At 35.5% G+C, this 12,710-nt stretch overlaps 2 protein-coding genes across 2 annotated transcripts; one reads left to right on the forward strand and one right to left on the reverse strand.

The window, feature by feature from the left end:
• The first annotated feature begins 21 nt into the window (after positions 1-21).
• Positions 22-1,679, forward strand: LOC110427773 (nicotinamidase 1-like). The gene is made up of 5 exons (XM_021443409.2): positions 22-334; positions 438-621; positions 874-1,007; positions 1,126-1,311; positions 1,390-1,679. The coding sequence occupies exons 1-5, from the start codon at positions 194-196 to the stop codon at positions 1,480-1,482; spliced, it is 738 nt and encodes a 245-aa protein (XP_021299084.1). The 5' UTR covers positions 22-193; the 3' UTR covers positions 1,483-1,679.
• A 212-nt stretch (positions 1,680-1,891) lies between these two features.
• Positions 1,892-7,304, reverse strand: EX1 (UvrB/UvrC domain protein (DUF3506)). The gene is made up of 12 exons (XM_021443177.1): positions 6,666-7,304; positions 6,426-6,542; positions 6,268-6,333; positions 6,055-6,161; positions 5,677-5,758; positions 4,416-5,150; positions 4,183-4,306; positions 3,874-4,040; positions 3,548-3,622; positions 3,331-3,423; positions 3,090-3,234; positions 1,892-2,393 (listed from the first exon to the last, which is right to left on the reverse strand). Exons 1-11 carry the CDS (start codon positions 7,062-7,064, stop codon positions 3,142-3,144), a joined length of 2,058 nt encoding a protein of 685 aa, XP_021298852.1. The 5' UTR covers positions 7,065-7,304; the 3' UTR covers positions 1,892-2,393; positions 3,090-3,141.
• Between the last annotated feature and the right edge of the window lie 5,406 nt (positions 7,305-12,710).

The raw sequence follows: 12,710 nt of genomic DNA on the forward strand, positions 1-12,710 counted from the left end.
AATAATTGATTCATTCAAGCTTTTGGAGTTTAGCATGGAGGCTGTTCCATGAAAGTCTATGATTTTGTTCCCTGAAAGCTCAGTATATCTACCTCTGCACATAACACTAGACTTCATTGATTGGGAATAAATAGAGCCCCTCATTTAGGATTGTGTTTTGCAGAGAACTGCTAAAGTGCTAATACTTGAAGAAATGGTGTCTCAAGCAATTGATCTTTTGAGGAACGAGCTGCCTCTTGAGCAGGAGTCAGTGGTTTTGCCTGAAGATGTTGTGACTGGCCTTGTTCTTGTCGATATCATCAATGGCTTCTGCACTGTCGGTGCTGGAAATCTGGTAACTATTGTCCCTTAACTATTTTGATATAGCAGACGCTACGCTTGTAATACAAAGTTTTTGCATTCAATCAGGAACTTTATATTACCTTGTATGGTCGTAGGCCCCAAGAGAACCCAACAGACAGATTTCGGGGATGATCAATGAATCGGCAAGGCTGGCAAGACTTTTCTGCGAAAAGAAACTGCCTGTTATGGCGTTTCTGGATTCTCATCACGCTGACAAGCCCGAGGATCCCTATCCTCCTCATTGTATTGCCGGCACCGATGAATCAAATTTGGTTCCTGGTTTATATCTACTTCTCCTCATAGTCAATTTCTGCATCAATTCAAATGCTGTGATTTGATTTCTGTATATCATTGAGTTAATGTTCAGTATTGAATGAACTTTTTTTGCCTCTCAAATGCTGTTAAATTAGAGTTGACAGAACAATTAAACGCACCATTTGGTCAACTATAAGTTCTAATATCACTCTCTCTCTCTCTCTCTCTCTCTCTCTCTCTCTCTCTCCCACCTTTGGTTAATTCTGCAAAATGTAGCTTTGCAATGGATAGAAAAGGAAACGAACGTAACAATCAGGCGCAAAGATTGCTACGATGGATATTTGGGTTCGATTGAAGCTGATGGTTCGAATGTTTTTGTGGATTGGGTGAAGAACAATCAGATCAAAACTGTAAGTAATCAATACAAAAATTTCAGTAGCAGATATAGAGTTAAGCTTTCTTATGCCTTTTTATTTTTCCCAAATAGTTGGACGGGGGTTACTTACACCATGATTTTTGTGGTCACAGTTACTGGTAGTAGGGGTATGCACAGATATCTGTGTGCTGGATTTCGTGTGTTCAACATTATCAGCAAGGAATCGTGGCTTTCTGAGTCCTCTCCAGGATGTTATGGTGTATTCACGTGCCTGTGCAACTTTTGATGTTCCTCTTCACATTGCCAAAAACATCAAAGGAGCTTTACCTCATCCACAGGTTTGTGTTTAACGGATAAGATTAACTCAAATGTAAACTGAAAAATCGTTTTGACTTCTACTGATCTTATCCTTGCAGGAGTTGATGCATCATGTTGGCCTTTACATGGCAAAAGAAAGAGGAGCCAAAATAACAAATGAAGTCTCATTTGGTGCTCCAAATAAGCCATAAGCCGGTAGGTGTGAGATGTGTCCCATCCGAAGCTTGGCTATCTTGACTGTAGCAGCCTCAGGTTTCTTCTGAATAAAGATTTTAGGTCATGTAAACTATAAAGTTGAACATTCACTAGGCCTTTATGCGAATGGAAAACAAATATAAAAGCATGTATTAAAAACTATAGCATATGCCAAGTTTGGACTTTATGCGTTTCTACACTTCTTGACCAATGCCAAAATAAAAGCATATAACATACCCAAACATTTAGCTCAATGATTTATGTATCTCCAAATCAGAATTAAAGATAAAAAACACATATTGAGTAATACCTTCACTCTTCCGACTAATGTTTCCAAGGACTACACAGGAAACAATACAACAAGCTTAACAATAGGATGATATAAATTCAAATAACATTGCTAAATATCTGGTAAAATCTGCCTCAATATTGATTATCATTGCACACAGAAAATTAAAATGAATATAATTACAGACAAATTAACTTTGAAGCTTATTCTGCTAGCTGTATCACAAAAAAAGGTCATCCAAAAACCTTCCATATTCTGATTTGAGTTCAGCTATTTCACTATTCCTAACTCCATCTACAGCCCGGATTTAGTTAGAATTGCAAAATTTACAGTAATTCCAGCTATAAAGATTATGGCTATGATGATTCAGGTAAGCCTGTCGTTTGGGAATTGAATGGAAGCATAATAAAATTACTAATACATTTAAGGAAAGCACATGCCAAGAATCCAGGCAGCAGAAATACTGGACTTTTTTGGTCAATCTTGAAGTTCCATGGTCACTTCCAGGGTCAATATGTTCACTGCATAACTCATAAGTCAAGTGGGCTTTCAACATGTGAGCTAAAACCTCTTCCCTTCTTTGCTGCTCTGCTATTCGGTGACAAGTATCATGTTTAACTGCAAAAGGAAATTTCCATTATTGAATATTTACTTAAAATAGAGAAGAAATCTAACAAATACTACTGTCAACATATTATAATGAAAAGATCCCATAGTGATGACTTTTAATTGCACAAACCAATACCACTATCAACCTTAATGAACAACAATTATTCTTAAAAAGCATACAAATCCAGTTTCCTCTGGGGATTGGATTAGCTAGTTATGTAGACAATGTCATTTATGTGATCACACACTCACACACACACACACACATATACATATATGTATGAAGGTATATGTTTGTATATATAAAGAATGCAAAGTTTGAAACCACTTGTCAAGACTCAAGGCAACATTAATGAAAACTTCAATAATCTCAAACTTTCAGATATAGTGAATGTATGACTGGACCTGTGCACATGAGAGAGAGAGCGAGCAAAACCAAGATAATCAATCAATCACCATGATCTGTACATGGCAAATAGTTCAAACAATGTGCCACCTGATCACTTTTGCCGATTATAATTTATGCCACATGCTAATGTAGTCTACACCCAACAAGGTATTAGAGCATTTAGGAAAATTTTGCCTGATGAAAGCATAATTAATAGGCTTACTTGTCACAGAGAATAGACCCAAAACAATAACAAGCCAATGAAAGTAAACTTACACACACTTCCTGCATCTACTTTATGGTGAGGAAGTACTTACCCCATGTCATCTGAACAAATAATAAACATGCTCAAACATTATGTACAACAGACTATGGTTGAAGCCTTAGTTGATTGAAGAACACCAAGAAGTGATATTCAGGGGCCCAATATACAAATCCAACAACAGGCCCTCCTTTGATGTACTGCATGAATTAGCAAGTTAGAACATCAAATAATCAGTATCCATTTGATAAATAAAGACATCAAATCAAATACACTATCAGCCAAAGGAGATAAACCTTTCCATCGAGAATAACGAGCTCGCCATCAACCCATTGAGGATTTCGAAAGCCTGGCTCAGCAATCCTCCCTTGTCCTTTATATCGTGCAACCTGAGTTGGAAACAAGACCACAAAAACTCATTAACTTTTGAGGAGGTGATCAAAGAGAAAATTTCAAACAAAGGCCAACAACAAATTCAAACTTTTACAGCTAATAATGTACACTAAAATGTACCACTCCAAATTCTTCAGGAATTATCCCTTTATGTGGGAGCTGATATCTTTTTCCAATTCTGGCTCGAAATGCCACCTGCAGAAATTCCAGGTATTAGGAGACAAAGCAACTAAAAGTAGATAATCATTTCAACAACCAACATACAAGCAATAGAAGTGGGGAAAGCAGGGAGTAGGAACTACTAATTAAAAGACAATAATGAGATATTCAGCTACATTTGACATGCATAAATAATTGGGCAATTCAAAATTAAATGATCCTCTTTTATAACTCCATCAAAGCTACCTCCAATCATAACAAATGGTTAAAATAAATAATGAAATCACCTGTCCTGCTGGTACATAAGGATCTCCCGTTAATTTTACAGCTTCCACATATTCATAAAATTCAAGATCTGAAGGATCCTTAGTCCCCCTATCTTGCCACTGACCAAATTTGCGTCTAAGATGAATGACTTCTGAAGTGTAAAGCCCATGTGCACCAATATATAATCCTGATCAAACAAACATGTCATAAATACAACATGAAGAACTATCATGACAAAACTGACAGAGCAGAGGACGCAATGAGAGAGAGAGAGAGAGATCATTTCATGAAAACATTAACGAACATGAACAGATGGTGTTACAAATCACCGTTTAGAGGATCTGGTGATGCCGTGATCTCTATGCGGTGGAAAGTTGTTGATCCAGATAGTGGTTGATGATTTTGAGCCTGACTGAGAGTGAGATTTATTAATTCACCAACATCTTTGAGCACCTGCATGGTTGAAATTAGTTAGCAAACCAAGCATTCTACAGTAGACTTAAATAGAAAATGGTTCTACAAAAACCATTCATCAAATATTTATTTAATATATTGAACCTACCTTCAAAGGTATCTTCTCTCTGCCAACGAATTTAGCAAGATCAAACATTATGTTATCTATGCTGCGCTGACTTTGAATCTTTTCTTTTCTATCCATAGAAACCCTCGTCCCGGGACCAGAATCTTGTTGGTTTATGTCATTTTCTATAAAAAAGGAAAATGTTAGGCGCCCCTTTTTCACAAGCTTAGCTGGCACTCTAAGTGACTCTGTTGCAGGCACACTGCCAGAAAGTTTTCGTGCAAGACCACCAACAACAACTTTAACCGCAATTTCACCTCGCATGTCATTATCAATAACTCCACTATCAGCATTTATCTCAATCTGATCTCTATCTTGGTCACTTTCACTCTTAATTTCATCATCCACTTCTACATTTTCTATCTCGGCATCTTTTTCTTCATCTTCTTCCTCTATTATCTGCTCAATCACCTTAGATATAAAATCTCGGTCTACTTTCCCAGGTGTAGTGACTTTCATGACCTTGACTTTTACACCAGGAATCATATCCCGCAAAATATTCTGAAAACCAGTTAGTCCCTCACCCACATCAGATCCATCATCTGCATCATCATCATCTTCATCATCACAATCTTCATCATCTTCAGTACTCACGACAAAAATATCACTGTTATCTTCACTGGAGCCTGATGGACCTGAGCGGCTGGTGGCTCCTGATGTTTTGGAAGACACCATTGAAGAATCTTGGAAAACACTCCTCCTTTTCAAGTACACAGCCTAAAAAACACCAAATATAATTGCAATCATAAAACATTAAAATGCTACTGCAAAAAATATGAATGCCGTAGTGTCCCTCAGCTGGATGCTTGGAACACAAAGGTATTATTAAATGCATTTGCCAGAACACAAGCATTTTTTATTCTTTCTAAGCTTTCTAAGCTGTATGCTTACAGCTCACTGAACCAGGCACACACAAAGATATTCTCGTATGATGTAAAAATCATTGGCAATTCAATTGATGACAACCTATCATCAAGCTAAATACAACAGTTGATAAATTTTCATTGCTTCAACAAAAATCAAAACAGAGAAAAGCAAAAGAATTGTCAGCTCAAGAATTATAATCATCAGATCCCTGCATACAAATATAACCACCCAGGCGGCTTCCCAAAGCAACACTTAGCAGTGCTGTTAGCCAGGTTTTGTGTCAACTTATCAGAAATATTGCTATCTAAGTAAAATAGTTTCAATTAAAACAACAAAAAACTAAGCAGCAACCAGAAAGGACCAAAAAAAAAGATACCTGCTGTTTGTATTCACCTTTCTTATTTACAGTAAGAAAGATCTCAAACAGGGGTACACCAACTGATGCAGAAGCAAGATGCCTGAAAGAAAAGAATCAGTCTAACAAGAACTCAGAAATAATATTTGAAATTACAAATAAATAAGTACAAGCAAGAAGCATAAGAATTGGGAGCCAATTCAAAATATCTACACAATAAATGCTCCACGCATTAACTGTATTCTTACTGTTACTAGAGCTTATACACGTGAACAGAAACAAATAAATCCATTTATATTTACTATCTTAAAAAATAAAAGACACACACACACACACACACACACACACACACACACACACACACATATATATATATATATGAAACAGGGGAGTGATTACCTTGGACTATAACTCCTAGCCACATATCTGCCATGCTCAGCAGTTATACGTATAATTAGACCATAAGGATCTTTGGTATCATCTGAAAGACCAGCCCACCATCCAACCTAGAACCCAAAACCATGAAACCAAACAAATATTCACTTACCCACTATAAAAAGGTTCTTCTTTTTTTGTTTTCTTCATTTTGAAAGGGCAAAAAGGTTAAGTTACCAATCCAGCACCGGCATTGTCTCGTAAAAATGCTGCATCGTGGAAACGTTCTTCCACTACTGCTCTCTGCAGTGACAAGAAATCAGGTCAGCGACATGAATAGAAATTTCTCCTCTTTCTAAAAATAAATAAATAAACAAAAGAAATAGATTTCGTACATTTAAATGGGATATGACTCTGCCAACAGTGTCATTCGTAGCTGCAGCTGCAATTGCTACCTTTAACCTAGCAGCATCCTCGTAGTCTTCTCTACTTACAGCTTCAATTAACTGCGACTGTTAAAAGATAAAAAAAGAAACAAACGCAACATTAAATCTTTCAATTAAAGGTATTCCATTAAATTTCTCACTTTCAGGGAAAAAAAAAGAACCAATTAAGAAGCATAGATTAGGAAATACCTTTAAAAGGGAGAGGAGGCGTTCTTGTTCATCAACTTGTTCGAAATGCTTTTTCCAGCGATCCCAATCCCAATCGTCCTCTTGGCCTCTTTGACGGCGTTTTCCATCAGAGACGCCATCGTTTAGCACACCTTTGGTGGTGCTGGAGTCTTTCCGGAAAGGATTCATGTAGGATTCGAATCGCTTGATGGCATTCTTGATAACGTCTTGAATGGCGGAGTCCCATCGCCAGTTAATGGAAGAGGAAGAATTACTATCGGAGGAATTATCGGAGCAGCGACAGAGAGTGGAGTCGGGAAACCTCGATGGAGGGTAAAAGGGTCTTTTGAGGGAAGGAAATCGTGGGCTTGGGAAAGTAAGATTATGACGAGGCGTCGGAGTTGGAATTGAAGCCATCATTCAGCAACGAAGTAACTCTGTTTTCCTTTCTAGCACAGTGGTTGAGAAAATTTACTAGAAATTTCTAAAGAAAGAAATTTGTGAGGAGAAGCGAGTGAGAAGAGAGAGTGGCAAAGGAGGAGACTTGTGCGTTGCAAGAGAGAGAAAGGGTGTGGGTGGTGAGCGTGGAGAGGGGTAGGCAATTTGGAGATAAAGCAATGTTCTCAGCTTTCAGGTTTCAATTGCGTTAGACGCTTTGACACTTCACGCCCATCCTCTTCCATAAAATACAGTATTTATATATTTTATGGGTCAACAAAAATAGCCTTAAAAAATAGAACAGTGGGCGAAGTGAAAACAGGAGACATATTGGAGGTTATTTCCAATAAAAACAATAAATGCATAACTGCGATATTAAATATGTAAAAGAATAAATACTGATAAAATTGTCGTTATCTTCGCAACATTTGTGAGTAATGATTTAGAACACTGGGGAAAAAAATCACAAACAAATTGAGAGGCTAAAAATCTTGTCATCAATTCTATAATACGTGTCCCTCCTCCCTTGTGCCCTGTTTTCTCCTCTCGCCTTTGAATCCGGTTACAAACTTACAATTCGCAACACGTGCCGTGCAGTAGAGGAGAATATATTTGCTGTGGCAAGCCTCTTAATTAAACACGACTCAGAGTTTGTTATAAATGCTGCATTTGGTGTTCGGAAATCCTAACCAACAGAAAGTTAGCCTGCACTTCAGAGATGCAAATTATATACAGAATTTCCGCAAATCCACCGTGTTGAAGTATAATGCAGCTGAATCAACTGAAAGTCTGAAACGTATAGGCTTTAAATTTTTAATAAGGATAAAGGGTGCTTAAAAGTTTGAAAAGACCAAAAAGAAAAAGAAACGAAAACGAAATTGCAAGTTCCACCAATTGGTTCTACAAGTTGAAAGCGAACGCTTTGATCACTTATAAGGGTGGAATCACTGTGTATCAGCACTGGGCAAGCTTCACAAATAACTCAAGTTCCCACTTTCCTTCAACCAAATCACAGAAAGGTCCATTTGTAAGATGTACTCTTACGTGCTAAACAATTGATGGATGGCCGCTCTGTTCACCAGAATGGTTGCTCGGTGATTGATCAGGATTGATTCAAGCTTATGGGTTTCTTTTTGTTTTTTTCTTTTCAAATTAATCACTCTTTCATTGTATATTTAAATAAAAAACAGATCAAATAATCTTTATCTTTCTTTTCCTATATTCATATGTAGAGGGAGTTTTTGTGATAGGGAAAGAAGAACAGTCACAAATAAACAAAAAGATGATTTTGAAATTGATAGAGAAAAAAATTGAAATAGCACTTAAAGTACTGAATACTGTGATAAATGAAAAAATAAATAAGTGACGAACTAACGTTGAGAATAAAAAAAAATTAAGTATTAGAGAATTTGAGAGAAAATATTTAGAGATAAAGCCAAGAGTGAAAGTGTATCTACCTCTATAGAAAAAATCTTGTTCTGTCAAAATGAATTGTCAAAACATTAAATAGAGAGGAAGAAAAAATTATTACTTAAGAATATGTTTTAATGCAATTAATAAATAATAGCACTAAAAAGAGATTCATTTTACATAATTAATAACCGTTTTTGATCCCATTGCGTGATTATTGAAGTAGTTGGTTTTTTTAATATAAGATCATTATTAGTATAGTTAGCAGAGAAAGTTATATGAGAGAAAAGGTATGAGAAAATAAGATAAGATAGAGAAATATTTATATTTTATAAAAAGTATTAAGAAAAAGATTTTTTAATTACTTCTTTATTTAAATCATTAAATCAAATTGTTCTGGACATTTTGACATACAACTTTTGTGATATAGTTAATCCTACCATTTGGTTTAAGCTACTTTCATTATTATTTTTGTGATATAGTTGTTCTACTCGTTTTTTTTTTCTTATTATTATTCTCTGTACAACATTATACTTTATATAAAATAATTTTTATAAAAATAATAAATTAATAACCCAAATCAAATATCTACTACATGTATACCCACATGCCTGCTTGCATAGTTATATATGGGTCTATATGTGTGTGACCTTGTATGGAATCCCAAGCAGAGAAGTATATATACTTCCAAATTTCTCACCCACCGATTTTTTTATCCTTTTCTATTTGACAAATATTAAGGAAAAAAAAAGCACACACTGAATCACTTGAATGTAGATGCAGTGGAGTCAACATATAAAAAAGAAATCATCAATGGTCCCTAGGTGAACAAGAAGAACGCCAGAACTACTCAAATATCTCTACATGCATTTGAAAAGACACTGCTCCTGCATGATATGCTGACCACCTTATCTGAAGCAACATTAGCTACATGCTCTCCATAAAAAAAAAAAAACAAAAGAACTATAAAAAGGGGAAGAAAATTAAGTTATTTTCCAGCAAAGGAGTTTGTAACGCTATATTATAAAAAGATTATTAGGTTATTGCACATGCATTTTCCCTAAATTTCATTAACTGGATGGCTTGTGTAACCATGAACGGTTATACTTACCCTTTTGTGGTGTATGATAAAACATGCTCTTCGTAAAACTAACAGTTAAAACAACTTCTGTTCATTGCAACAACAATAGTAGTGTTTGGAGTTGGGACATCCCCGAGGATAAACATCTAATTAACAAGTGCCATAGAATCCTGTGTATACCATCAGAATATGGCAGTGCATGCCGTCGTATCCAGCACAGTCTCAATTATATTGGAAAAAGATCATCTCCCCTATGGCTTTATGATGTGTATAATGAGAATCATACAATTAGGTTGTTAATTAAGCAGAAGTATGATGTTAATCCGATGCATCCGTAGGCACTGTTCTTCAATCGATGAAAACCAGTTTCATTAACTAATGAAATCCGCACCTTGTGTTCTGAATTTATGATTCTAACAGCATGGTGTTTCATCAAATTCAGAATGTCTGCAACTCATTAACAAATGTTTGCAACCATTACATTTGACATTTCTCAATTTATTAAAATGAAGAAGAGGAAGATATGACGATTTCCTTTCTTATGATAACAATGCAACAGTCCGGTTCTTCTCTCTTTTGCTTTCTAAATGAAAATCAGTGATTCAGCAGAAAGTTGATCACTAAAGAACAAAGAAAGTTTTATTGAAGCCCCACTTATTACATATTCACCAGTTTGAGATGAATAGTTATCTAATCATTACATTATTTTGCTATGATTTCTTCATGAAGCTGCCAAATGGTTGTCAATTTGTTCTCTCAGTTTCCCATTTTGATCCACTGGTTTTTCTTGTTTTCCGTTTTCTTGTTACCAGATTGCATGCATTATAAGCTGATAATGCTTTTATTAAAATAATTTTCAATAAAAATTCATATTGATGGTATAGACTCCCTCAAGCCATTTAATAAAATTACACTGTTCTATGTAGATTTGTTGATTGATCATAAAGCTTTTCATGTTTCATGTTTAGCTTAGCACTGTTTGTATCGGTAAATCTCTGTCGTTTGGAACATACGCTTCTTTATCTTACACAGTTAAGTTGAGACATCATCCACCAAACATGTTGAACTAAATTGTGAGTGCTAAAATCACTTGGTTCGGGTGTAGGACAGACACTTTTCTGTTTGAACGTTGAGACTGTTGTGGGATAAGAAGAATTTATGGGTTTAACATTAATCAGTTCAAACACTATTTCTGTTACCAAACAATGTTTGGCAGACGAAAGATGGTTAGAAGCTGAAAATTAAATGAAGCAAACGTCATTAGACTCATTACTATATATTAGCATCAAGAACAAGTTTTGTCATCTAAAATTTTCTCTCTTAAGGAAAGAATAGAGAGTAAAAACAAAAAATGTCTTCTCCATCCGAGGCTCAATCAAAAACTGTAAAGGATGACCACCTTTATGCCTTTTCACCCCTGCCCCAGGAAGATTCTGAACCCTCCCTTCCAATAAACATGCCTCCTGCCGAAGGTGCCTACGCTTACACTTTTTCTCCTCCAGGACTCCAGCTTGCCGATGAAATCTCCTCCGAGTTTTATCCTTCACCAGCCAATGAACCCGAGAACATCTACGCTAAATACGCGAAACTCGCATTCCTTACGTTAGCCATTTCGTACATAATCTTAACATTTAGTCTTCCTCCACCTGCTGTAGTGTTCCATCCAAACTCATTTTCCATATCCAACTTCACCATCTTCAACTCAAGACTGGCAGCCAATTGGGAAGCAGATTTCACATTCGGATGCCAAAACTGCGTCTCCAACTTGACATCCGGGAATGATCGAGAATGTAACACGAGGATTTACTATGATTACATTAAGGGTTACCTCTTTTATAATGAGAATGAGGATGAGCTTTCAACAGTTTCCATTGAGCCTTTTAGCTTACGAGCTAAGGAACACAAAAGGGTTCATGTGAAATTTGGGAATACCGGCTGGGAAGGCAACCAACCCATTGTAGGAAAAGAAGTTGTTGATGAAATTGGTAAGAAAATCGAACGTGGAATGTTGCATATAAGTATGAGGTTAGATGTATGGGTTACATACAAGAAATGGGGATCATTCTGGAAAAATAATCTTTTGGGGATGCCGGATTCATATTGTTGGAATTTACTGGTTGGGGTGATTCCTGAGACAGGAATGGGGAAATTGATTCTTAGTAGGCCTATGAAATGCTATCAATGAAATTGACTATGAATGAATGGTTCAATTGCTTTTTCCCAGTCGATAATACTTTGATTGCTTAAGGTGAAAACCACATGTTTCCCAAAATTTGGATAATGTCCGTGGATGTTCAAATCTAGTAAGCTAGAAATTGCCACTGCCAATAAGTAATATTCCACCAATATATGAAACCAAAACCCCAAGTTCATATTTGAATTTCTAAATTTCAATATAAGAGTTAGCTAACAATTAAAACGAAGATTTGAAAATTTGACATTAATTAATCCCTCTGTAAATTAAAAGATGTTTTCTTTTTATTGAAGTCTTGCAAGGCATTCCTGATTTGATTTATTTGAAAGGAAACAAATTTCGGATGAATATTTGGTCGACTTTGTAGAAAACTGCCAATGATATTAAGATAACCATTAATAATGACCTTCAATTATTTTTTTGGCTGGCTTTTTCGAGTTTCAATTTATTTCTTGAACAAATTTAATTGGAATTTTTTTGACAGATGAAGAATTCTTTTTAAGAAGAAAAAGATGGATTGATAGCGTAAGTTTTTCTAAATTTTGAAAATCAATAGAGGGAGAAAATCTCACATATTAATCATTTAAAACCTAATCAAAACTAAAATCACATAAGCATTTCAAGTTTTGTCCGGACTTAATCTCATTTAACATGTTTTTCTATTTAATAATACAGTTTTAAGTATTTCAAGTTTTGTTTGGATTTAATCTCCTTTTTGAATGATTTTAATGGCGGACATCCCCACATTGCCATGGAAAATTCAAAACTCTACTTCGGAAAAGCTCCCTACAATGATTGAATCCTAGATGACAAAGAAATGGACTTTTATATTCACTACTTGAACTAATTAACCCGTATAAATATTTATAACTAAAATCCAAAACCCTAATATATTGCAAAATACCTAATATAAACTTCATTAGAAGTAAACCTAATAAAATAA

This window comes from Theobroma umbraticum, unplaced genomic scaffold (genome assembly GCF_002168275.2).
Source record: "Theobroma umbraticum cultivar Fairchild unplaced genomic scaffold, ASM216827v3 scaffold_30.0, whole genome shotgun sequence".
In the NCBI taxonomy this organism is placed as follows: domain Eukaryota; kingdom Viridiplantae; phylum Streptophyta; class Magnoliopsida; order Malvales; family Malvaceae; genus Theobroma; species Theobroma umbraticum.